Source organism: Liolophura sinensis, chromosome 6, assembly GCF_032854445.1.
Source record: "Liolophura sinensis isolate JHLJ2023 chromosome 6, CUHK_Ljap_v2, whole genome shotgun sequence".
In the NCBI taxonomy this organism is placed as follows: domain Eukaryota; kingdom Metazoa; phylum Mollusca; class Polyplacophora; order Chitonida; family Chitonidae; genus Liolophura; species Liolophura sinensis.
This window is the reverse complement of record NC_088300.1, coordinates 81,638,853-81,666,292: the sequence shown is the minus strand read 5'-3', so window position 1 is coordinate 81,666,292 and position 27,440 is coordinate 81,638,853. Positions and strand designations below refer to the sequence as shown.

General features: G+C 42.2%; 1 protein-coding gene across 2 annotated transcripts in view; it reads left to right on the top strand.

Annotated features, from left to right (window-relative positions):
* LOC135468582 (rho GTPase-activating protein 5-like) overlaps positions 1–27,440 on the top strand; it is a 77,168-nt gene that overhangs the window by 13,231 nt on the left and 36,497 nt on the right. The window contains exons 8-17 of one of the 2 annotated variants that reach the window (XM_064746920.1): positions 1,652–1,775; positions 1,886–2,087; positions 5,881–6,042; positions 8,089–8,346; positions 10,729–10,907; positions 14,450–14,669; positions 15,041–15,252; positions 20,886–20,984; positions 23,852–23,967; positions 26,095–26,238. In XM_064746920.1, coding sequence (XP_064602990.1) covers positions 1,652–1,775; positions 1,886–2,087; positions 5,881–6,042; positions 8,089–8,346; positions 10,729–10,907; positions 14,450–14,669; positions 15,041–15,252; positions 20,886–20,984; positions 23,852–23,967; positions 26,095–26,238 — 1,716 coding nt within the window. The remainder of the gene's footprint in view (positions 1–1,651; positions 1,776–1,885; positions 2,088–5,880; positions 6,043–8,088; positions 8,347–10,728; positions 10,908–14,449; positions 14,670–15,040; positions 15,253–20,885; positions 20,985–23,851; positions 23,968–26,094; positions 26,239–27,440) is intronic. The other variant, XM_064746921.1, reaches the window with a different exon arrangement.

Sequence of the window (27,440 nt, the reverse complement as noted above, 5' to 3'; positions counted from 1 at the left end):
GAAGAAACAGATGAGTATTAGGGTACATTAAGGTACATTCAGGGAGATACAAGTGAGGATCATGGGAAATACAGGTGAGGATTAAGGGAGATACATTAAGGGAGATACAGGTGAGGAGTAGGGGCGATACAGTTGGAGATTTGAGGGATACAGACTTAGATTGGGGGAGGTCCTGGTGAGGATTAGAGTGAATTCAGGTGAGTATTTGGGAAAATATAGATGAGTTTGTGATATCAGAGTAGGGGAAGATGCACGGGTCGTGATTGAAATGTGATGAATATGGGTGACTTGTGGGAATACGGCTGAGGGTTGGATTGGGGAAGGGATATTGATGAATAATCTGGCAATGCGTTAGTGGATTAGTACAGCAGGGACTTGTAGAAGTCATTTTTCCTTGTGCCAACCACCACTCTGGGGAGGAAATTGAGTCTTTTGACTGATATTGAGTTTTTTTTTAGTGTTGACTGAACATTTTAGGTGACAAATTGAATATTTTTGTACTTTACCCTCCATTGATTAAAGTTATTATCACATTATTGCCTATATGAACTCATTTAAACTGACCTCCTATATCATATTGCAAACTTTCAAACTATATTTCAGTCATAAATCAAGATATAATGGTCATGTGTTAATGGCTTAGGGAATATGTGGCAGTCACTTACAGTCTTTAAAAGGACATGTCAAAAATGATGTAGGTTGAAAGGTAAAGAAAAAATTGAAATATTTTAATAATTTTTTTTTCATTATTATTTCATGAGCACCTCACTCATAAGTTTTACTAGAAACTAATAGTGTATCTAGATGAATATTCTCTTCATGATTTAATTCCCTTGAAATATTGTCCTTACTCGTCCAGAAAAAACATTGTTCATTTCATTGCATATAAAAGTAGTGTAAGACGATGACAAAAGACAAGTCTGATTAACCTAGACTAATGGCCAAGGTACGAGTCACATAAATTTACCGCAGAAATCTGCTGGTAAGAAAATGAAGAGACACTGAAATAGTGAATTACCTAATGGAATAGTAACTATAATGATAGTAAAATACAGAGGCAACATACATGTATTTATAGAGATGAAATACACCGCTTAGCACCACTTTATATATATCAATGGCAATACCGTGTCACTTGTTCCACGTCTGTTATGACTAGACCTCAACGGCTTCAAGTCCTGTGTGGCACACATCTCCGTGTTCTGTATTTCAACAAAAATATGACGCTTTTTTTAGCGAATCCATGCCGCTTTTAAATGTTCAAATCTGGCCCAGACGATTTCAGTTTTGCTACTGTACAACATTTACCAGACTTCATACTCCCAAAAACGAACCGTAAGACGAAGTACGGTGTGATTTCCTTGTAAAGGCCAAACATCAGAGAGGGAGCTAGTGAGAATCGCCTTCGCTCACAGTCACTTGCGCTATCCCAATCCCAAAACCAGAACGATCTGAAGCCACACAAGTAGGTCAAATTTATTTGTGAGAATTGGCAGAGACCAAGGAAGCTTACTGTGTGGCATGTTTGATTTTATATGCACCTCAGGCTTGTCCAGACAACTTGTATAAGCCCTGCTACGGTTGTATATTTAGGTGATCGTGGTTCCTCCACTCTTGTAGGTAGCGTACAATCCTCTCTTCTCTTTTGCAGCACCTGTGTCCCGAAGATGAGTATATGCAAGGTAGCATAGTGTACAGTCTAGACTACAGGCCTATAGATGGGGATGTCACACTGGCACAGAACTCCTTCGCCACTGTCAAGTTTAAACCACATGGTATGTTTTACAGTTGTTGTGATAAAGTTCCATTTCTGCCTACCTTGAATCACTGCATGTTTTCATGTTAGATAGGCATTTCCCAAAACTAAGGTTGACTTGTTTTGTAGGGTGTTTTTGTGCGTACAACTCACAGGAGTCATTTGAGTACATGCGAGCTAGCCTTGAGAACACCCTGCTGGCTGACCTGGAGTGCGAGGAAGGACAGCAGCTGCAGGGTATGCCGATCGTCATCATACAGGCACACAGCGCTGCGCTCAGCAAAGCTGACCAGGACTTTTTGGAGGAAGAGGGACGCCAGCTGGCCAAAAAGTGAGTATGATACCACTACATGTATGTTAAGTGTGTAAGTCTGCTCGCCAAAGAATGAGCTTGATACAACTAAAAATGTTCATGTATCGTTTAAGCCTGCTAAGCCAAAAAGTTAGATTGGTTCAACTACAAATATACACATAGTTTTTAAACTGGGCTGACCAAAAAGTGAGTAAGCCTGCTAAGCCAAAAAGTTAGATTGGTTCAACTACAAATTTACACGTAGTTTTTAAACTGGGCTGACCAAAAAGTGAATTGGATACAAATACATGTAGTGTTTATTTATTTATTTATTTGGTTGGAGTACTCAAGAATATTTCACTTATACCTCGGCGACCAGCATTATGGTGGGAGGAAACCTGGCACAGCCCAGAGGAAACCCACGACCATCCACAGGTTACTTACAGACCTTTCCACATACGGCCAGAAAGGAAGCCAGCCTAAGCTGAACTTGAATGCACAGCGACTGCATTGTGAGAGGCCATGTATTGTTTTAGCCAGCTGACCAAAAAGTGAGTTTGAAACAAATAAGGTAGTCTTTAAGCCACCTGACCAAAAAGTGAGTTTGATACAAATATAAGCTTTTGACAATCTTTTAAGTAGTGATTTACGAGTCCATGCGAGGTTTGTAATGGATCACAGGCCTTGAAATAACATCTGCTTGGGGTGATCAGAAAATCGATCCCCTGATTTAGGTTCTACGTGATCGATTTTTCGATTGTGTAAGATGACCAATCGATCACCTAAATCGATCACCAGAAAGTTGCAGCATTGTCAAAATCGGCACAGAAACCCACTTTTTAGATGTCCACTTATTTACTTACCTCCTTTCTCTTGTCACCCATTTTTGCAAGAAATGCCAAGAGCCATCCAGTCTCACTCACAAAATTTCCACGCCACTTGTCCAGCAAAAATAAATAACCGTTTAGGTGAGAAAAACTGCTTTGAGATGAGTTATTTAAAATATCATCTGCTACAAGGTTATGAATATTACAATCGCACACATTAGAATCTTTTCAACCAATCAGCGAATCACATCAGAGGATATGTGAAGATTGAACCAATCACCATGTGTAATTAGGATGGCCCTCAATATTGTGCACCTCAAGATGTTGCACATTCGTAGTTTCTGGGCTAAAATCATGGGTAAACATAATTATCCTATAAGTTTATTGCCCCTGGCTGTTCTCAAGTATTTTAGGGAATTTAACACTGTCGGACACCCAGAATTAAAACAAAAGGCTAGCAGCGCCTTTCTGTTAGTGCATGTGAAGTCAATGGCTGGACTGTCGGCAAACTTGATCGTTATCAGACTTCCTGCTGCTTGGTAGACAGATTTTCCTTTGTTTCTGGATGGATAGTCTGAGAGAGGTATTTTATGATTTACTGCAATAGAAAGATTAGTGGCTTCAGTGATTCATCTTTGCTTGCGCACCTTAGCCATGGCAAAGTGTTTATGTGTTTAATGATTGTTTAATTCACGTGTTGTACATGTATACATGAGACTTGACGAGGGTCAAGTGTCATACTGCTTCTCAGAATGACACGCATACATTAGTACCGGAAAATCTGTTCATTAATAAATATGTTATTCAACATGATTTACCGGCCCGGATAGCACAGTTGGTAGAGCGTCCGCTTCGGGACCGGTAGATCCAGGATCAATCCTTGGTCGAGTCACACCTAACACTTTAAAAGAGGAAGTTGTAACTTCCTCGCTTGGCGTTCAGCATGAAGGGGATAGTGCAACGACTGGTTGACCCGTATCAGTATAATGGCTCGGGCGGGGCGGCTTACTTGCCTTCGGTAAGTCGTCTCAGTGATGCAGCACTAAATAAAAGAGCGATGGAAATCCGTCCTGCAACAAGGAGGCAAATTACACGTGCATGCACCCTAATGATTCCTTCGTCGTCATATGACTGAAAAATTGTTGAGTACGACGTTAAACCCCAAGCACTCACTCACTCACTCAACATGATTTAGATGTTGAACAAATGAATAACTCAACCCAGGGAATTTTATAATGAAATATTTAATAACTTTGTACGTTGTCTTGTTGTGGGTTTTGTAATGGCGAAGTTTTTTGCAGCGATACTTACCAATATGCTTTGAATCTCAATTTCTTCACCCATGGATATTACACCATGTTTCCTCTGGATACAAAAGTCCCACAGCAAAGTGTATGATGCGATTGCAGCATATCTACTGTCTCTGCAGCCCCTGAGCTATGTGGTAACGTTTAGGCCTACTGATGTTGTGAGAAGTCAGTCGCAAGGGTAGGACCACGAGTACAAATAAAAACTTTACCCTGAATTAATTAGCTAATTATATGCCTTCATTAAGTTAACAGTTATGGACATTGAACTAAAAAAAAATTTGATAGTCATCCGATACATTTATTTGGCATTCCTTTTCTCAAAAATTTTCAGTTTCCCGATTTTGGCATGGTGATTGAAAAATCGTTCTGCCTAAATTTATGTCGGCGATCAGCAGGTGATCATTCGGTTCGATCACCTACTGTTTCAGGGCCTGGGATCACCACAAATGCCAAAACTAACACATTCTTCAGCTCTCGTAAAAAGTTAGAAAATAACAAATATCGTTTGTTTCTTCTGTAGGTTTTCCTTGTTGTGGGACTCATTTGCCAGTGAAAAATTATCTGCGACTCAGTAATTCAGAAAGCCAAATTGACACTTTGAAGCTGACACACCATGCAACAACAACAAGCACAAAGTGAAAACACGATATAGGACAATTTAAATTGTCTGTATGACTTTGTGCAGAATTTGTAAAAAAAACATGTAGGAAGAGCACCCACATAGCCATGAATGAAAAAAGATTTGTGTGAAAGGTTTCTCTCAGAGAAAAAGAAATAATAATGTCTCATTTACACCTATATACATTTGAATTTTTGGCTGACTGGGCACAGTATACCTTAAATATTTCTTTTCTGTCTCCCTTTCACTACAAGATGCCATCATGGAATTCGTTAATTTATATTTAACAATATCTGATTTGAACAAACACCCAGAAGAATTCAGAAATCGGTTTTATGTGTGGACAGCAATAAAAGTTAAAGAAAAATGTATGTGAATAGCTTACATGTCTATGAACATGTGTTTATGATTTTTTTTTTTTTGATTGTATACCGGGGCTGTACTGTATTGCTCTGCTGATTGTATACCGGGGCTGTACTGTATTGTTCTGCTGATTGTATACCGGGGCTGTACTGTATTGCTCTGCTGATTGTATACCGGGGCTGTACTGTATTGTTCTGCTGATTGTATACCGGGGCTGTACTGTATTGCTCTGCTGATTGTATACCGGGGCTGTACTGTATTGCTCTGCTGATTGTATACCGGGGCTGTACTGTATTGTTCTGCTGATTGTATACCGGGGCTGTACTGTATTGTTCTGCTGATTGTATACCGGGGCTGTACTGTATTGTTCTGCTGATTGTATACCGGGGCTGTACTGTATTGCTCTGCTGATTGTATACCGGGGCTGTACTGTATTGCTCTGCTGATTGTATTCCTGGGCTGTACTGTATTGCTGTGCTGATTGTATTCCTGGGCTGTACTGTATTGTTCTGCTCATTGTATTCCTGGGCTGTACTGTATTGCTGTGCTGATTGTATTCCTGGGCTGTGCTGTATTGCTGTGCTGATTGTATTCTGGGGCTGTACTGTATTGTTCTGTTGATTGTATTCTGGGGCTGTACTGTATTGTTCTGCCAATTGTATACCAGTTGACAACTCAGTGTTAATAGTTCACCCATCCTTTCTCGTTTTCAGACTTCACAGCGACTTCATCAACATTCCAGTCAGTGAGCCATTGACAGAAGGAAAGGCATTCTACATGGAGCAGATAGAGCAAGCCTTACAGTCTGTGATCTCGGGAAGAAATTGTTCGCATGTGCCACAGGACTGTGTGGACAGTTCAGATGCAGACATTAGGTGAGCAGAGATATCCAGCCTGATTTACACCTCTCAGCCAGTCTCTTCAACTTGATGGGCAACAGGTCATTCTGTTCGTCCGATTTAACACTTGGCTGTTTTGTGTTGAAGGGGTAAAAGATATGATAATGTGTGTTCAAATCCTCCACCCACGTGGAATTTTGACTTTATGTCATATGATTTGTTGGCTAGCCAAGTACTATATGATGTGTGTTGTCTTTCCTTGTCATCTATATGACGTATGTTTTGTCTTTCCTCCAGCGTTGCTATCCGTACAATGTGTGTTTTCTTTCCTCCAGAGTTGCCATCTGTATATGTGTCTGTGTGTTGTCTTTCCCCAGAGCTGTCATGCGTGTATGTATGGTCTTTCCTCAAGAGTTGCCACCTGTATGATGTGTGTTGCCTTCCTCCAGAGTTGCCATCTGTATGATATGTGTTGTCTTTCCTCCAGAGTTGCCATCTGTATGATATGTGTTGTCTTTCCTCCAGAGTTGCCATCTGTATGATATGTGTATGTGTTGTCTTCTCCAGAGTTGCCATCTGTATGATATGTGTTGTCTTTCCTCCAGAGTTGCCATCTGTATGATGGGGGTTGTCTTTCCTCCAGATTTGCCATCTGTATGATGTGTGTGTGTGTTGTCTTCTCCAGGGTTGCCATCTGTATGATATGTGTTATCTTCCTCTAGAGTTGCCATCTGTATGATTTGTGTTATATTCCTCTAGAGTTACCATCTGTAGGATATGTGTTGTCTTTCCTCCAGAGTTGCCATCTGTAAGATCTGTGTTGTCTTTTCTCCAGAGTTGCCATCTGCAAGATCTGTGTTGTCATTCCTCCAGAGTTGCTCCAGATAATTCCTTGTCCGCCGCAGAGAAAACCATCTTGATTTAGCAAAACTTGTGCCTATCTGGCAGAGGGTTTCTCTGACACTAGAGCCCGACAATTTTTCCAGATGACGGGTGATTGACGCGTGTCACACAGTTCAGTTCATTAGCCATAATTAACTCTGAAAGAGAGAAAAAAATTTAAAATCAGTATTAAATCTGAAGCAAAGAAAAAATGAAAATCAGGATTGTGCACGACTTCTGGGACACCCTGTATGTGATGTTTGTTATCTTGCTCCAGCGTTGCCATCCGTATGATGTGTGTTTTCTTTCCTCCAGAGCTGCCATCTGTATGATGTGCATGTTATCTTCCTTTAGAGTTGCCATCTGTATATGTGTTATCTTTCTTTAGAGTTGCCATCTGTAGGATGTGTCCAGAGTTGCCATCTGTATGATGTGTGTGTTGCCTTCCTCCAGAGTTGCCATCTGTATGATGTGTGTGTTGTATTCCTCCAGATTTGTCATCTGTATGATGTGTGTGTGTGTGTGTATTTGTGTGTGGTCTTTCCTCCAGATTTGCCATCTGTATGATATGCGTTATCTTTCTCAGAGTTGCCGTCTGTATGGTGGGTGCATTGCCTTTCCTCCAGAGTTGCAATCTGTATGATATGTGTGTGGCCTTTGGCCTTTCCTCCAGAGTTGCCATCTGTATGCGTGTTATCTTCATCCAGGGCTGCCACTTGTATGATGTGTGTTGTCTTTCCTCCAGAGTTGCCATCTATATGATATGTGTTGTCTTTCCTCAGAGTTGCCATCTGTATGATGTTATCTTCCTTCACAGTTGCCATCTGTATGGTGTGTGTTGTCTTTCCTCCAGGGTTGCCACCTGTGTCATATGTGTTATCTTCCTGCAGAGTAGCCGTTTGTATGATGTGAGTGTTATCTTCCTCCCGAGTTGCCATCTGTATGATATGTGTGTTATTTTCCTCTAGAGTTGCCATCCATATGTGTGTGTTGTCTTTCTCCAGATTTGCCATCTGCCTGATGTGTGTTATCATCTTCCAGAGTTGCCATCTGTATGATGATGTGTGTGTTATCTTCCTGCAGAGTTGCCATATGTGTTATATGTGTTATCTTCCTCCAGAGTTGCCATCTGTGCGATATGTGTTGTCTTACTCCAGAGTTGCTATCTGTATGATGTGTGTGTGTGTTGTCTTTCTGCAGAGTTGCCATCTGTATGATGTGTGGTGACCCGTACAGCGTGGAGATCCCCTTGGGCCCACTTCTGAGCCATGAGTTCTGCCGGATCTCCTCTGACAGCGATTGCTCCATCAGTTTAGAGACATACCTGGATTACTGTAAGCAGAAAGTCCAGGTGACTTTCCTGTCCTACCACGGGGCCAGCATGAGGAAAAATGACATCTACCATGGATACATTCTAGTTTACTCTGCTCACCGAAAGGCTTCCCTTGCCACCATGAAGTAAGTTTGTCTACCCATCTGAATTGTTTAACCGTTTGTCTTTAGTGTGTGCTGCCTCCCATAACCTTATAAGGTGTACTAGAGGTATACTTAAGGCACATCTGAGATGCACCATTGGGATGTAGTATATCTGGACGGAGGTGTGTCTATGGTATACTTGCGGTGTATCTGAGGTACTGCCAATTATGCAATTAGTACCTCAAGAACACTTATAGTACACCTGTAAATATTAGGTAAAAAATATGAGGTGTATCTAAGATACACCACCACCATTAAAGTGCACTGTTGGCATTTTTCTTTTGCACAGAAACATTTGTAAGTTTGTATTCACCATTTTTCTAACAGTTGTTATTACCATGGTGAATACAACACAGCCAGCTGTTATTACTGTAATAGCAGCTGTCTGAGTTGTATACACCATGGTAATAACAGCTATCTGTGTTTTTGTATGCACCAGTGTTATAACACCTGTCTGTGTTTTTGTATACACCATGGTTATAAGAGCTGTCTGTGTTGTATACAACATGGTAATAGCAGCTGTCTGTGTTGTATACATCATGGTAATAGCAGCTTCCTGTGTTGTATACATCATGGTAATAGCAGCTTCCTGTGTTGCATACATCATGGTAATAACAGCTGTCTGTGTTGTATACATCATCGTAATAACAGCTGTCTGTGTTATATACATCATGGTATTAGCAGCTGTCTGTGTTGTATACATCATCGTAATAACAGCTATCTGTGTTGTATACATCATGGTAATAGCAGCTGCCTGTGTTGTATGCATCATGGTAATAGCAGCTTCCTGTGTTGTATATATCATGGTAATAACAGGTGTCTGTGTTGTGTACATCATGGTAATAGCAGCTGCCTGTGTTGTATGCACCATGGTAATAACAGCTGTCTGTGTTGTATACATCATGGTAATAACAGCTGTCTGTGTTGTATTCACCATGGTAATAACGGCTGTCTGTGTTGTATTCACCATGGTAATAACAGCTGTCTGTGTTGTATGCATCATGGTAATAGCAGCTGCCTGTGTTGTATTCACCATGGTAATAACCAGCTGTCTGTGTTGTATACATCATGGTAATAACAGGTGTCTGTGTTGTGTACATCATGGTAATAGCAGCTGCCTGTGTTGTATGCACCATGGTAATAACAGCTGTCTGTGTTGTATACATCATGGTAATAAGAGCTGTCTGTGTTGTATTCACCATGCTAATAACGGCTGTCTGTGTTGTATACATCATGGTAATAGCAGCTGCCTGTGTTGTATGCACCATGGTAATAACAGCTGTCTGTGTTGTATACATCATGGTAATAAGAGCTGTCTGTGTTGTATTCACCATGGTAATAACGGCTGTCTGTGTTGTAAACATCATGGTGATAACAGCTGTCTGTGTTGTATACATCATGGTAATAGCTGTCTGTGTTGTATACATCATGGTAATAAGAGCTGTCTGTGTTGTATTCACCATGGTAATAACGGCTGTCTGTGTTGTAAACATCATGGTAATAACAGCTGTCTGTGTTGTATACATCATGGTAATAGCTGTCTGTGTTGTATACATCCATGGTAATAAGAGCTGTCTGTGTTGTATTCACCATGGTAATAACGGCTGTCTGTGTTGTATGCACCATGGTAATAACAGCTGTCTGTGTTGTATACACCATGGTAATAACAGCTGTCTGTGTTGTATTCACCATGGTAATAACAGCTGTCTGTGTTGTATTCACCATGGTAATAACGGCTGTCTGTGTTGTATACATCATGATAATAACAGCTGTCTGTGTTGTATGCACCATGGTAATAACAGCTGTCTGTGTTGTATGCACCATGGTAATAACAGCTGTCTGTGTTGTATTCACCATGGTAATAGCAACTGTCTGTTGTATTCACCATGGTAATAAGAGCTGTCTGTGTTGTATACATCATGGTAATAACAGCTGTCTGTGTTGTATTCACCGTGGTAATAACAGCTGTCTGTGTTGTATTCACCGTGGTAATAACAGCTGTCTGTGTTGTATTCACCATGGTAATAATAGCTGTCTGTGTTGTATACATCATGGTAATAGCAGCTGTCCTGTAAGTAACAGGGATTGACTGTTGTATACGAGAGTGCTGTCAATGTGTTGTTATTGTGGAGCGTTTGCTGCACAGTTCCGGTGACAGATATTGACTGTTGTACACGAGTGTTGATGACGTGTTGTTGTTGTAGAGTGTTTGCTGCACAGTCCCTGTAAGTGACTGGGATTGACTGTTGTACACAAGAGTGCTGATGATGTATTGTTGTTGTAGAGTGTTTGCTGCACAGTTCCTTTAGGTTTCAGGGTTTGACTGTTGTACATGAGAGGGCTGATGTCATGTTGTTGTTGCAGGGCATTTACTGCACAGTTCCTGGACATCCCTGTCTTGATCCTGTCAGTCACAGAGAGTGGTGGAGCCTCCACACTGTTCTCAGATGGTCAGATCCATGGCCTTATTGTGGAAGGAAATGGACTGGCTGATGACCTCCACGGCAAATTTATGACCACTCCCGCCAACTTCAAACAACAAAGTATGTTCAGACACTGGCTCTTTATCTGTACTTAAATGACAGTGTATACAAGAAGTTTGAGATACATATATTTCTCATCTAAACAACGCAGACAACCACTCACTAGTTAATTCAGTTAAAGACTTGTGTTAACCTTGAAATCTTATGGCTTCACCAAAGAGACAGCATCTTGAAATGCAGGTCTACATCTAATGTAGATGTAAATGTAAACATGTGTAAATAAATATGGTGTAAAAGAAGCCATAAAATATTGCTTTGTGTACTTCACACTATTGAACCTGTGTTGGTGCATCTTCTGACATTTGTGTTGGTGAATCTGCTGACAATTCTGTAAACATGAATGACATAGCTAACTCAGATTGAACCTGTGTTGGTGAATCTGCTGACATTTCCGTAAACATAAATGACATAGCTAATTCAGATTGAAACTGTGTTGGTGAATCTGCTGACATTTCTGTAAACATGAATGACATAGCTAATTCAGATTGAAACTGTGTTGGTGAATCTGCTGACATTTCTGTAAACATGAATGACATAGCTAATTCAGAATGAAACTGTGTTGGTATATCTGCTGACATTTCTGTAAACATGAATGACATAGCTAATTCAGATTGAACCTGTGTTGGTGAATCTGCTGACATTTCCGTAAACATTAATGTTGTAGCTAACTCAGATTGAATCTGTGTTGGTGAATCTGCTGACATTTCCGTAAACATTAATGTTGTAGCTAACTCAGATTGAACCTGTGTTGGTGAATCTGCTGACATTTCCGTAAACATGAATGACATAGCTAACTCAGAATGAAACTGTGTTGGTGAATCTGCTGACATTTCTGTAAACATGAATGACATAGCTAATTCAGATTGAACCTGTGTTGGTATATCTGCTGACAATTCTGTAAACATGAATGACATAGCTAACTCAGATTGAACCTGTGTTGGTGAATCTGCTGACATTTCCGTAAACATAAATGACATAGCTAACTCAGATTGAAACTGTGTTGGTGAATCTGCTGACATTTCTGTAAACATGAATGACATAGCTAATTCAGATTGAAACTGTGTTGGTGAATCTGCTGACATTTCCGTAAACATTAATGTTGTAGCTAACTCAGATTGAATCTGTGTTGGTGAATCTGCTGACATTTCCGTAAACATTAATGTTGTAGCTAACTCAGATTGAACCTGTGTTGGTGAATCTGCTGACATTTCCGTAAACATGAATGACATAGCTAACTCAGAATGAAACTGTGTTGGTGAATCTGCTGACATTTCTGTAAACATGAATGACATAGCTAATTCAGATTGAACCTGTGTTGGTATATCTGCTGACAATTCTGTAAACATGAATGACATAGCTAACTCAAATTGAAACTGTGTTGGTGAATCTGCTGACATTTCCGTAAACATGAATGACATAGCTAACTCAGATTGAAACTGTGTTGGTGAATCTGCTGACATTTCTGTAAACATGAATGACATAGCTAATTCAGATTGAAACTGTGTTGGTGAATCTGCTGACATTTCCGTAAACATTAATGTTGTAGCTAACTCAGATTGAATCTGTGTTGGTGAATCTGCTGACATTTCCGTAAACATTAATGTTGTAGCTAACTCAGATTGAACCTGTGTTGGTGAATCTGCTGACATTTCCGTAAACATGAATGACATAGCTAACTCAGAATGAAACTGTGTTGGTGAATCTGCTGACATTTCTGTGAACATGAATGACATAACCAATTCAGATTGAAGCTGTGTTGGTATAATCTGCTGACAATTCTGTAAACATGAATGACATAGCTAATTCAGATTGAAGCTGTGTTGGTGAATCTGCTTACATTTCTGTGAACATGAATGACATAGCTAATTCAGATTGAAACTGTGTTGGTATATCTGCTGACATTTCCGTAAACATGAATGACATAGCTAATTCAGATTGAAACTGTGTTGGTTGAATCTGCTGACATTTCCGTAAACATGAATGACATAGCTAATTCAGATTGAAACTGTGTTGGTGAATCTGCTGACATTTCTGTAAACATGAATGACATAGCTAATTCAGATTGAAACTGTGTTGGTGAATCTGCTGACATTTCCGTAAACATGAATGACATAGCTAATTCAGATTGAAACTGTGTTGGTGAATCTGCTGACATTTCTGTAAACATGAATGACATAGCTAATTCAGATTGAAACTGTGTTGGTGAATCTGCTGACATTTCTGTAAACATGAATGACATAGCTAATTCAGATTGAAACTGTGTTGGTGAATCTGCTGACATTTCTGTAAACATGAATGACATAGCTAACCCAGATTGAACCTGTGTTGGTGAATCTGCTGACAATTCTGTAAACATGAATGACATAGCTAACTCAGATTGAACCTGTGTTGGTGAATCTGCTGACATTTCTGTAAACATGAATGACATAGCTAATTCAGATTGAAACTGTGTTGGTGAATCTGCTGACATTTCCGTAAACATGAATGACATAGCTAATTCAGAATGAACCTGTGTTGGTATATCTGCTGACATTTCTGTAAACATGAATGACATAGCTAATTCAGATTGAACCTGTGTTGGTATATCTGCTGACATTTCTGTAAACATGAATGACATAGCTAATTCAGATTGAAGCTGTGTTGGTATATCTGCTGACATTTCTGTAAACATTTAATGACATAGCTAATTCAGATTGAACCTGTGTTGGTATATCTGCTGACATTTCTGTAAACATGAATGACATAGCTAATTCAGATTGAAACTGTGTTGGTGAATCTGCTGACATTTCCGTAAACATGAATGACATAGCTAATTCAGAATGAAACTGTGTTGGTGAATCTGCTTACATTTCTGTGAACATGAATGACATAGCTAATTCAGATTGAAACTGTGTTGGTATATCTGCTGACATTTCTGTAAACATGAATGACATAGCTAACTCAAATTGAAACTGTGTTGGTATATCTGCTGACAATTCTGTAAACATGAATGACATAGCTAACTCAGATTGAAACTGTGTTGGTGAATCTGCTGACATTTCTGTAAACATGAATGACATAGCTAATTCAGATTGAAACTGTGTTGGTGAATCTGCTGACATTTCCGTAAACAGAATGACATAGCTAATTCAGATTGAAACTGTGTTGGTGAATCTGCTGACATTTCCATAAACATAAATGACATAGCTAACTCAGATTGAAACTGTGTTGGTGAATCTGCTGACATTTCTGTAAAACATAAATGACATAGCTAATTCAGATTGAAACTGTGTTGGTGAATCTGCTGACATTTCCGTAAACATTAATGTTGTAGCTAACTCAGATTGAATCTGTGTTGGTGAATCTGCTGACATTTCCGTAAACATTAATGTTGTAGCTAACTCAGATTGAACCTGTGTTGGTATATCTGCTGACAATTCTGTAAACATGAATGACATAGCTAACTCAAATTGAAGCTGTGTTGGTGAATCTGCTGACATTTCCGTAAACATGAATGACATAGCCAACTCAGATTGAAACTGTGTTGGTGTATCTGTTGACAGCTGCAGCATACAACCCATTCTTCAAGGAGTGCTGGGAGAGGAAGGAGGAGACTGAAAGCTTGTATCATAACCTGTACCAGAACGATGAGGATGCCAGCCCACCTCCCTACTACCGACTGTCCATAGCTCGGCGCCCACCTTTGCCCCCACCCATTAGCCCCATGCCCCAGCCCCCACACCCGGATCTCTACGGCACTGCCAAGAGCAGCACCAGTAACAGGTACTTTACTGTTTATGACAGCTGTGCTGTAATGTTGATACAAGTATTAGGTAAATTCACGTATGCTGATTATTGATAAGTGAGGTTGCATATTTGAATCTATATCAAGCCTCTTTGGCTGGAGCTTAAGTCAGGAGGCACGTCCTGTAAGCAGCCAAGGTTGGTACATTACATGTAGCTTCAAGTTAAACAAATTCTTAAGCACAATATTCTGAATAATCTGAATAAATAAATAGATATACATATAATTTTTGTATGAGAGTGAGTATTTCCAACTGCCAGGCAAAGTACATGTAGAGACTGCGAGTCCCTGTAACAGTTGTGATGTACATAAACCGTTAGTACGAATGTGTCACTGTTTCCCCTGCCAGCCAAAGCACTGAGGACTCTGAACCTCTGTATGACCAGCCAGGCCGCTACCACTCTGACAGTGAACATGACCGTGCCTCCTCCACATCCCCGCCCCCGGGGGGCGCCCAGTCCACAAACCCATACGCTGTCTCACCTTTCCTGTACCATGCCCAGAATGGGGAACGACAGGTGCGGCCCAGCCAGCTCAAGCACCGCCGAGACGTCTACGCAGGTAACCTCAGACCCTTATTCTCATATAGAGATGAAACCTCTTGAGTCAGTCACGCGTCTTAAGCCGTCAGGTAGTAGGGAAGCTAGTCGAGGGTCAGTATGTAAGCTAGTCGAGGTCCAGTGTGTAAGCTAGACTAGGGCCAGTGTGAGAGTTAGGGGCTTTTTTACCTGGACTGTTTAAGAGATACTGTTTGTACATGTAGAGCATATTTGTAAGGTGCTCCATGAACTCCATGGTTAGATCTGTGGGATTATATTATTGTGACTCAATCTCTGACAAGTATGACTGATATGACCATATGGTTGTGATGAGTGTGTTGAGATATTTGTGGTGTGTGTGATCAGATGTTTCTGATGGATCGGATATATGTGGTGTGTGTGATCAGGCATTTGTAGTGAGTGTGATTAGGTGTATGTGATCAAGTGTTTGTAACAGGTGTGACCAGATGGGTGTGATCAGGTGTTTGTAACAGGTGTGACCATATGGTTGTGGTGGGTGTGACCAGATGTTTCTGGTGGGTGTGACCAGATGTTTGTGATGGGTTGTGTGAGTGTGATCAGATGGTTGTGCGAGTGTGGTCAGATGTTTGTGATGGGTGTGATCAGGTGTTTTTGATGGGTGTGGTCAGTTGTGGCCAGATGTTTGTGATGGGTGTAATTAGGTGTGTGTGGTGGGTGTGATCAGGTGTTTGTGGTGTGTGTGGTCAGTTGTTTATAACACATGTGGCCAGATGTTTGTGATGGGTGTGAACAGATGGTTCTGCGGGTGTGATCAGATGTTTGTGATGGGTGTGATCAGATATTTGTGGCTCATTCTGTCACAATTGTGATGTGATTGTATGCTTGTGACAGGTGTTTTCAGGTGTGTGTGATGGGTGTGATCAGATGTTTGTGGTGGATGTGATCAGGTATTTGTGGTGGGTGTAATTAGGTGTGTGTGGTGGGTGTGATCAGATGTTTGTGGTGGACATGATCAGCTGTTTGTGGTGGGTGTGATCAGATGTGCATTGTGGGTGTAATCAGATGTTTGTGATGGGTGTGATCAGGTGTGTGTGGTGGACGTGATCAGGTGTGTGTGGTGGGTGTGATCAGATGTTTGTGGTGGATGTGATCAGATGTTTTTGCTGGGTGTAATCAGATGTTGTGGCAGATGTGATCAGATGTTTGTCCTCCCTTCCGTCCCTCAAAGCAGAGCAGTATAAGGAGCGGTACCGCAAGTCGTACCCAACTGTAGATACAACTCCGTCAAAAACTTCCTCGGACATCTCGGTCGATGATTCCACAGACTCGCCCAGCCAGCCTCAGTTTCACTTTAGGAAGTCCAATAGCATGAAGTTGGCGGTGAAGGACGACGGAGAAGGTGATTGGCTGTTAAATGGTGAAGACCGCTTTCTTCAGGCCTCGTTCTGTCATCTTCCAGTTCTCGTCATGTGTCTGCTTCAGTTATCCTGCAGTATGAGTGATAGTAGACAGCCCAGCAATATTTGGAGTCTTTCTTGCTGCGTGCAGCAATCTATGTTCATCCCCTCTATATTCAGTGTTTGGCTGCGTACTGTCTGTTGAGTTTGGCTGTGTATTTGCCTGTTTGCTTGTACATCACCCCTCACATACACAATGATTATGTCACAGTATGATCAGGAATGTATTTTCATTCAACACACAAAAGTAAGCTCCTCTCCTTATGAGTGCGTACGGGTGTGAGAAAAGCAGAGGTGTGTCTATGGTGTTTCTTCCCCTCTGGTCACCCCCTGTAGTATGCTGTGTTGTCACGTACTAGTATGCTGAAGTCATGTGGCTGTGTGCCTGGGTGAAGTTACGTAGCCCTGTGTAGCGGTACACCTATAGCATACCTAACCATTTTTTGAAATCTGCTTATTAAGACTGGAAAAGACTAACTCACATGAATTGAGTGGTTTGAAAGGGAATTTCAGTAATGATAAGCATGATTCAAGTATCTCATTCTCAGGTTACTTCCTACAAATTGTGAATGCTTTGTTTGGAGTTAGTGGATTGATTGTTATACTGTACAATTAACTGCTCTTCTGTTTAGTCATCAGATTCTGCCCAGGAAGATTTCACTCTATACAGGAACATGTACACACACCTGTTTAGTCATCAGATACTGACCAGGCAGAGTTGACTTTGTCATACAGGAACATGTACACACACCTGTTTAGTCATCAGATACTGACCAGGCAGAGTTGACTTTGTCATACAGGAACATGCACAAACACCTGTTTAGTCATCAGATACTAACCAGACAGAGTTCACTGTGTCATACAGGAACATGTACACACAGCTGTTCAGTCATCAGATGCTGACCAGACAGAGTTGACTTTGTCATACAGGAACATGCACAAACACCTGTTTAGTCATCAGATACTGACCAGGCAGAGTTGACTTTGTCGTACAGGAACATGCACACACACCTGTTTAGTCATCAGATACTGACCAGGCAGAGTTGACTTTGTCATACAGGAACATGTACACACACCTGTTTAGTCATCAGATACTGACCAGACAGAGTTGACTTTGTCATACAGGAACATGTACACACACCTGTTTAGTCATCAGATACTGACCAGATAGAGTTGACTATGTCATACAGGAACATGCACACACACCTGTTTAGTCATCAGATACTGACCAGACAGAGTTGACTATGTCATACAGGAACATGCACACACACCTGTTTAGTCATCAGATATTGACCAGGCAGGGTTGACTTTGTCATACAGGAACATGCACACACACCTGTTTAGTCATCAGATATTGACCAGACAGAGTTGACTTTGTCATACAGGAACATGCACACACACCTGTTTAGTCATCAGATACTGACCAGGCAGAGTTGACTATGTCATACAGGAACATGCACACACACCTGTTTAGTCATCAGATATTGACCAGGCAGAGTTGACTTTGTCATACAGGAACATGTACACACACCTGTTCAGTCATCAGATACTGACCAGGCAGAGTTGACTTTGTCATACAGGAACATGCACACACACCTGTTTAGTCATCAGATACTAACCAGACAGAGTTGACTTTGTCATACAGGAACATGTACACACACCTGTTTAGTCATCAGATACTGACCAGACAGAGTTGACTTTGTCATACAGGAACATGTACACACACTTGTTTAGTCATCAGATACTGACCAGGCAGAGGTGACTCTATGTCATACAGGAACATGTACACACACCTGTTTAGTCATCAGATACTGACCAGACAGAGTTGACTTTGTCATACAGGAACATGTACACACACCTGTTTAGTCATCAGATACTGACCAGGCAGAGGTGACTCTATGTCACACAGTAAAATGTACACACACCTGTTCAGTCATCAGATACTGACCAGACAGAGCTGACTGTGTCATACAGGAACATGTACACACACCTGTTTAGTCATCAGATACTAACCAGACAGAGTTCACTGTGTCATACAGGAACATGTACACACAGCTGTTCAGTCATCAGATACTGACCAGACAGAGTTGACTTTGTCATACAGGAACATGTACACACACCTGTTTAGTCATCAGATACTGACCAGGCAGAGGTGACTTTGTTATACAGGAACATGTACACACACCTGTTTAGTCATCAGATACTGACCAGGCAGAGGTGACTCTATGTCATACAGGAACATGTACACACACCTGTTCAGTCATCAGATATTGACCAGACAGAGTTGACTATGTCATACAGGAACATGTACACACACCTGTTTAGTCATCAGATACTGACCAGACAGAGTTGACTTTGTCATACAGGAACATGCACACACACCTGTTTAGTCATCAGATATTGACCAGGCAGAGTTGACTTTGTCATACAGGAACATGTACACACACCTGTTTAGTCATCAGATACTGACCAGGCAGAGTTGACTTTGTCGTACAGGAACATGCACAAACACCTGTTTAGTCATCAGATACTGACCAGGCAGAGTTGACTTTGTCGTACAGGAACATGCACACACACATGTTTAGTCATCAGATACTGACCAGGCAGAGTTGACTTTGTCATACAGGAACATGCACACACACCTGTTTAGTCATCAGATACTGACCAGGCAGAGTTGACTTTGTCATACAGGAACATGTACACACACCTGTTTAGTCATCAGATACTGACCAGGCAGAGTTGACTTTGTCATACAGGAACATGTACACACACCTGTTTAGTCATCAGATACTGACCAGGCAGAGGTGACTATGTCATACAGGAACATGTACACACACCTGTTTAGTCATCAGATACTGACCAGACAGAGTTGACTTTGTCATACAGGAACATGCACACACACCTGTTTAGTCATCAGATACTGACCAGACAGAGTTGACTTTGTCATACAGGAACATGTACACACACCTGTTTAGTCATCAGATACTGACCAGGCAGAGGTGACTATGTCATACAGGAACATGTACACACACCTGTTTAGTCATCAGATACTGACCAGACAGAGTTTACCGTGTCCTCAGCTTACAGGAACATGTACACACACCTGTTCAGTCATCAGACACTGACCAGGCAGAGTTGACTGTGTCATACAGGAACATATACACACACCTGTTGAGTCGTTAGATGCTGAGCAGGCAGAGCTCAGTCAATGTCTTGATCTTACAGGATATGTCGAACAATGTTTGTGCTATAGCAGATTTAGCAGCACATGTAAATGTGATATATGAAAGAGAATTAAATACAAGTTACAGACTTACCTGGTAAAATGTGCAATGCTGGATGTGACAGACTGTTGTGAAATATCTACCATGCAGAGCATGCCTACAGAATTAGTACAAGTACAGTTGTGGTCTTTGGTGTCCTACAGATCCTTTGTTGTTTCAGAATGTCCACGGACTATTTTCAGTTTCAGACAATAATGGGAAAGTAGCTCTGAGAACAGACCAGGTCTTCATTTGGTAGTCAGTATTTCTACCTTGACTTATTTGAAATTTTAGAATATGCAATATAAGAAAACAGTGTGGGTGCAGTGGTTCATCTTTTTCAAGGAACCTACATGTAGCAGCCATCAAGTGTACCTTGACAAAGGCAATTCTTTACTGACCCTCATCCACGTTTCAGCTGTTGGTCTCTAAGGTCTTTATAATAACCAGGGCTTCTTCAAATAAGTCCACAATTAAGTTTGGCTTTGTACATGATTTCACAGTTGTTTACTAAAAACTGTTCCAGCATTTCAAGAGTTCAGACTAGAATACTTGAGAATAAATTTTACTTTGACCGGTGCATGTATCAGATGTAAAGTTAAGTTGAGCACCAAAGGAAAGCTTTGTCTTTTCTCAAAGTTACTGTCCTACTACATGTTGTTTCTTCCAGGGTGTTTGCTTTTTCACAGCAGGTTTACTTAGGTTTCCTCTACAGATTAGGTAGTCGTTATAATATGTTAACATTGTAATATGCTAATGAAAGAGGTGAGCCTGGTTGTGACATTATTACCACCCTACAATTACATGGTGGAGTGTATGTGTAAGCTCTCCAGTAGCTGCCTGTGACACTCATTTCCTGATCTCCCTGTACTGGAGAGCAGGAGTATGCCTGTAGCCAGTCTGTACCGTGTCTCTCTGTCTAACCTGCACCTCTTCCTTTTCTCCCGCTGAAGTGTGGGCTCTGAATGATGCCCCTGACCGACAGATCAAGGCTGCTTCTTTTGCTCTGGGCACCAAGTTTAACTCCAGCAGTGACGAGGGTGACTCTCTGGGTACTTTGATTTCAGAGCATGCTTGTGGTGTGTGTAACTGAGGTCCAATCCCTGTCCTCAGCCTGTAGTGTGTGTAACTGAGGTCCTCTCCCTGTAGTCAGCCTGTAGTATGTGTGACTGAGGTCCACTCGGGATCAACCTGTAGTATGGGTAACTTAGGTCCACTCACTGTGATCAGCCTGTAGTATGTCTGACAGGTCCACTTCCTGCGGTCAGCCTGTAATTTGTGTGACTGAGCTCCACTCCTTGTAGTCAGCCTGTAGTATTTCTGACTGAGGTCAAGTCCATGTGGTCAGCCTGTAGTATGTCCAAGGTCCACTCCCTGTAATCAGCCTGTAGTATGTGACTAAAGCCCACTCCCTGTAGTCAGCTTGTAGTATGTGTGACTGAGGTCCACTCCTTGTAGTCAGCCTGTAGTATGTGTGACTGAGGTCCACTCTCTTGGATCAACCTGTAGTGTGTGTAACTGATGTCCACTCAAGGTGATCAACCTGTAGTATGTGTGACTGAAGTCCACTCCTGTGGTCTGCCCCTAGTGTGTGTGACTGAAGTCCTCTCTCTGTTGGCAGTTTGTAGTGTGTGTAACTGAGGTCCACTCCCTGTGAGCAGCCTGTAGTGTGTGTGACTGAGGTTCACACCCTGTAGTCAGTCTGTAGTGTGTGACTGAGGTCCAGTCCCTGTAGCCAGCCTGTAGTGTGTGACTGAGGTCCAGTCCCTGTAGCCAGCCTGTAGTATGTGTGACTGAGGTCCGCTCCTGTGGTCAATCTGTAGTCCCCGATTGCTGTCCTACTAAACTTTGCATTAAGAGGTAGGAAAGCTTGTGTGATATCATCAAAGTTCACCTCCCTGTACCTCGTAACTTGTGTGGCGTCACCAAAGTCCACCTCCCTGTACCTCGTAACTTGTGTGGCATCACCAAAGTTCACCTCCCTGTACCTCGTAACTTGTGTGGCGTCACCAAAGTCCACCTCCCTGTACCTCGTAACTTGTGTGGCATCACCAAAGTCCACCTCCCTGTACCTCGTAACTTGTGTGGCATCACCAAAGTCCACCTCCCTGTACCTCGTAACTTGTGTGGCGTCACCAAAGTCCACCTCCCTGTACCTTGTAACTTGTGTGGCGTCACCAAAGTCCACCTTCCTGTACCTAGTGAATTGTGTGCATCACACTTAACCCATCATGTCATGGACAAAGTATATTAACCCTAATTGTCTTATGTTAAGTTCAACGTCGAATGCATTTGAGCCACAGATGAATTTTATAAACTGCAGGCATGACAGAGGTCCAAATTTACATCGTCTGTAATGTCAGCCTTATCCAATGCCGCAATGTCTGTAATGTCAGCCTTATCCAATGCCACAATGTCTGTAATGTCTACCTCACCAAAGCTACAAGGTCTGTAATGTCAACCTCACCGAAGCTTACGTCTGTTAGTAACCACCTCCAGGTTCACATCTGTTGTTTAAACTTCATCCAGGCTCACACCTGTTGTGTATTCTTCATCCGGGTTGAAACCTTTTGTGTAATCTTCATCCATGCTCAAACCTGTTGTGGTGACTTCATTGATGCTCAAATCTGGAGTGTAATCTTCAACCTAGCTTAAATCTGTTATGTTATTCACCTCCAAACTCATAATTTATGTCAAAACTTTTTGACCAAAAAATCAAAACTCTTTGATGTCATCCTTGATTCATCTCTAAATGTCTGTAATGTCGGCTTTGATCCATCTGAGAATGTCTGTAATGTCATCTTTGATTCATCTCAGAATGTCTGTCATGTCAACTTTCATTCATCTCAGAATGTCTATCAAACCAGTCTTGATTCATCTAAGAATGTCTGTAATGTCAGCTTTGATTCATCTCAGGATATCTGTGATGTCCACTTAGATTCATCTGAGAATGTCTGGTGTTAGCTTTGATTCATCTGAGAATATCATTGGTGTCGGCTCTGATTCATCTGAGAATGTCTCTGATGTCAACCTTGATTCATCTGAGAATGTCTCTGATGTCAGCCTTCATTCATCTCCCCATATTTGTATGCATAAAGTCAACCTCCTCTCGCCTCTTGTGGTAGTGTGCTTTTCTTTTCTGTGAGGTAAACGACTGCTCACCCCCCTCAGTACATGTGATGTCAACCTCCACCCATCTCACCTTGCTGTGATAATTAGCCGTCGATGTCATCCAAGTTGCCTTAGCAGGAATAGTGTAAATTATACAAATAGTTGTAATGTTGAGAGTTATGCAAGTAGAATGTGTTGTTCTATTTGTGCCTTGGTTGTATTAGCAGTTTGTTATTGTTGTTGACATGTGCTGCTTGTATTGTAGTTGCCAATTAGACAGTGTACATGTCTGTACAAATTGTTGCATTGTGTGGACATGTTTCTTGTTAGATTTGTTTCTGTACTTGGTCAGGTAACCTGACTGTTATTTACTTGTTGTCTTAGTTAGATCAGGCATGCTTAACAGAAAGACAAACTTGTTCTGGTAGGACCAGCATGTTGCAAAAGTCGTTAGGCAGGGTTATTTACAAAAACAATGCTGAAAAGCATAGGTGCATCAGGGGAGATAACCAGGGTTAATTTGTGAGTAGCTATCTCCCTTTATAACTGAACCTCTGAGAAGAAACAGATTTTTAACTCGTTAAACTAAATTAAATAATGCTAATGTGATAGAGTGAGACTACATTGAGAAATATCATTAATGATTTTGATTCTGATGTGTTCTACTGTATATATTACTAGTTATATTAGGATTCCTGCCAGTTTTATAGTCGATTTATAGTTGACCTATTTTAGCTTGCAACTGATGTACAGCTGTCAGTGGTTAGTCTTTGGGGTTGTCAGTCAATTTCAGTGTTTCTGTTGTCAGGAGATTGCATGTCGGCGAGCCTGTACGACACTGCCACTCACATCAACGAGGACTGGGTGGACAATTCCCTGTATGAACATGTGGACGTACGGACAGGCATGCCCATCAAGCCAAAGGTGAGAAGAGACAGTGAAAGGTGATGAGTGATGATAGCTAATGATCAGGAGTACAGTGAGGGAAGAGGACATTATAACCACTGATGATGAGCAGTGTGAGGAATAGGGGAAGTTAGATAGAGATGAGCAGAGTGACGGAAGGGGGGATAGCTAGTGATAAGGAGCAGAGTGAGGGAAAAGGGGATGTTAGTCACTGTTGAGGAGCAGAGTGAGGGAAGAAGGGATAATAGCTAGTGATGAGGGGTAGTGTGAGGTAATAGGGGATGATCGCTAGTGATGAGGGAAGAAGGGATGATAGCTAGTGGTGAGGAGCAGAGTGAGGGAATAGGGGATGATAGCTACTGGTGAGGAGCAGAGTGAGGGAGAGGGGATGATAACCAGTGATGAGGGGCAATGTGAGGGAAGAGGGAATAATAGATAGTGATGTGGAACAGGGTGAGAGAAGAAGAGATGATAGCTGGTGATGAGCAGTGTGGGGGAAGAAGGGATGATAGCTACTGGTGAGGAGCAGGGTTAGGGAAGAGGGGATGATAGTTAATGATGAGAAGCAGGGTTAGGGAAGAGGGGATGATAGCTGCTGATGAGCAGCAGAGGAAGGGAAGAGGACATGATAGCCGGTGATGAGCAGCAGAGTGAGGGAATAAGGGATAGTAGCTGGTGATGAGAAGCAGTGTGAGGGAAGAGGGGATGATAGCTAGTGATGAGAAACCGGGTAATGTAAGAGGAGAGGATATCTTGTGATGAGGAGCAGGATGAGGGAAGAGGTCATGATAGCTAGTGATGAGGAAGAGGGGGTGATAGCTAGTGAGGAGGAACAGAGTGAGGGAACAAGGCATGATGGCCACTGGTGAGGAGCAGAGTGAGGGAAGAGGGGATGATAGCTAACGATGAGGAGCAGGCTGAGGGAATAAGGGATGATAACTGGTGATGAGGATGAGAGTGAAGGAGGAAGATGTAATAGCTAGTGATCAGGAGCAGTGTGAGGGAAGAGGGAATGATAGCTGGTGATGAGGAGCAGAGTGAGGGAGGAGGATGTGATAGCTAGTGATGAGGAGCAGTGTGAGGGAAGAGGGAATGATATCTGGTGATGAGGAACAGGGTGAGGTAATAGGGGACGATAGCTAGTGATGAGGAGCAGTGTGAGGACGAGCGGATGATAGCCAGTGATGAGGAACAGTGTGAGGACGGGGACGATAGCTAGTAATGAGGAGCAGGGTGAGGGAATAGGGGACGATAGCTAGTGATGAGGAGCAGTGTGAGGACGAGGGGATAATAGCTAGTGATGAGGAGGGAAGTGGGGATGGTAGCTTGTGATAAGGAGCAGTGTGAGGGAAGAGGAAATGATAGCTAGTGATGAGGAGCAGGGTCAGGGAAGAGATGATAGCTAGTGATGAGGAGCAGGATCAGGGAAGAGATGATAGCTAGTGATGAGGAGCAGGAGCAGGGAAGAGGGGATCATAACCAATGATGAGCAGTGATGAGCAGAGTGAGGGAGGGGATGATAGGGATGAGGAGCAGTGTGAGGGAAGAGGGAATGATAACCACTGGTAAGGAGCTGAATTAGGGAAGAGGGGATGATAACCACTGGTGAGGAGCTGAATTAGGGAAGAGGGGATGATAACCACTGGTGAGGAGCTAAATTAGGTAAGAGGGGATGATAACCATTGGTGAGGAGCTAAATTAGGGAAGAAGGGGTGATAGTGACAAGAACAGATGAGTAAGACTTCATGTAGTAAGTAAATCGTGTGTCTGTTCCAGAGACGCTTTCATCTGTGATGTATTGCATGTTCTCTCTTCTTTGGCATGTGTCATATATTGCAACTTTTGTTGAGATATAGCTGAGTCAGATCAGCTTGACATTCAAGTGAAGTAGACATGTATGTTAACTTAGTTAGTTGGAGTTCATTTATTGTGTTATATGTTGTGATGGAGACAAGTGTTGTGTGAAGTACTTGATGTGGATGAATGTTGTGTGAAGATGCAGTAGATAACCTCTGTTTCATCCCCTTTAGGCATATTTGTTGCCCCTCTGCTTTCTCTGACTGACAGCCCTAGCCTCCTTATCTCTCACTGCCCACATGTTTTGTCATGTTGATACCTTGGGTATGTTTCTGTTGCATGTTACAGCGACTAGACATGTCAAAGTTTGGCCAGGTTACAGAGTTTATGAGCCATAGCCTGGGCAGAGGACCTCCCTCCGGAGCGTCGCGGGTCCAAGCGCCATTAGCCATGCCCGAGCAGATCGAGATTGGGGACTACGCTACGGTGCGGGTAAGCCTGCCTACTGCCTCCGCTTCGCTCCACAACTAGCTCTCTGTCTCTCTGCACCTGCATGTACATGATTAAGCAGCAGAAATGGTGGGATGGGTCGGAGTGATCAGTCTGAGGATGAGGGAAAGCAGCAGAAGGGGGTGGGATGGGAGTGATCAGTCTGAGGATGAGAGAAAGCAGCCGAAGGGGATGGGTGAGAGTGATCAGTCTGAGGATGAGGGAAAATAGCAGATAGGGGTGGGATGGGAGTGATCGGTCTGAGGATGAGGGAAAGACTGGCACTCAAGGCAAAGTGAACTGGGAGTGATCGATCTGAGGATGAGGGAAAGACTGGTACTCTAGGCAAAGTGAACTGGGAGTGATCGGTCTGAGGATGAGGGAAAGACTGGCGCTCTAGGGATCTAGTGTCAGCATGCTGCAGTGTATGACGTATGACAGGAGAGGAAAGGAATAAGTGGATAGATGGAGTTGTTAAACTCTGTTGATGTTCGAATATATGTTTCGTTCAGATGGGTTATCAACTCACTGGTTTTGTTGTAAAGCATTTACATATTTAACCTTTAGTACAATTGGGTGGTGTGTTTGAATTTAGGTCCTTAGTTCTGAGACCTGTTTTTTGTGAGGAAGGTTAGCACGTACTTATTTAGGTGCACCCATAAACATGAGCTTCATCAGATATGTGACATGATCGGAGTTCCGTGTCAGACACCAATCAGATAAACAAAAACTTCATGCCAGATTTAGTAGGTTTGCTGCCTATATATATGGGTATGGGCCCACTAGATGTACATGTATGCATGGGTATGGGCCCACTAGATGTATGCATGGGTATGGGCCCACTAGATGTATATATGGGTATGGGCCAACTAGATGTATGCATGGGTAAGGGCCCAGTTGATGTATGCATGGGTATGGGCCCACTAGAAGTATGTATGAGTAGTTGCCCAGTAGATGTATGTATGGGTATGGGCCCAGTGTATGTATGGGGATGGGCCCGCTAGGTGTATATGTGGGTATGGGCCCACTAGATATATGTATGTATGGATGGTCACACAGAAAGAAGAGGGTATGGGTTCATTAGATGTATGATTGGTAACAGTAGAAGAGGGCATGAGTTCATTAGATGTATGGACAATTTTGTACAAAAAAATGAGGTTATTGACCCATTAGATTTGAGGTGGTCGCGTGGTAAAAAAAATTAC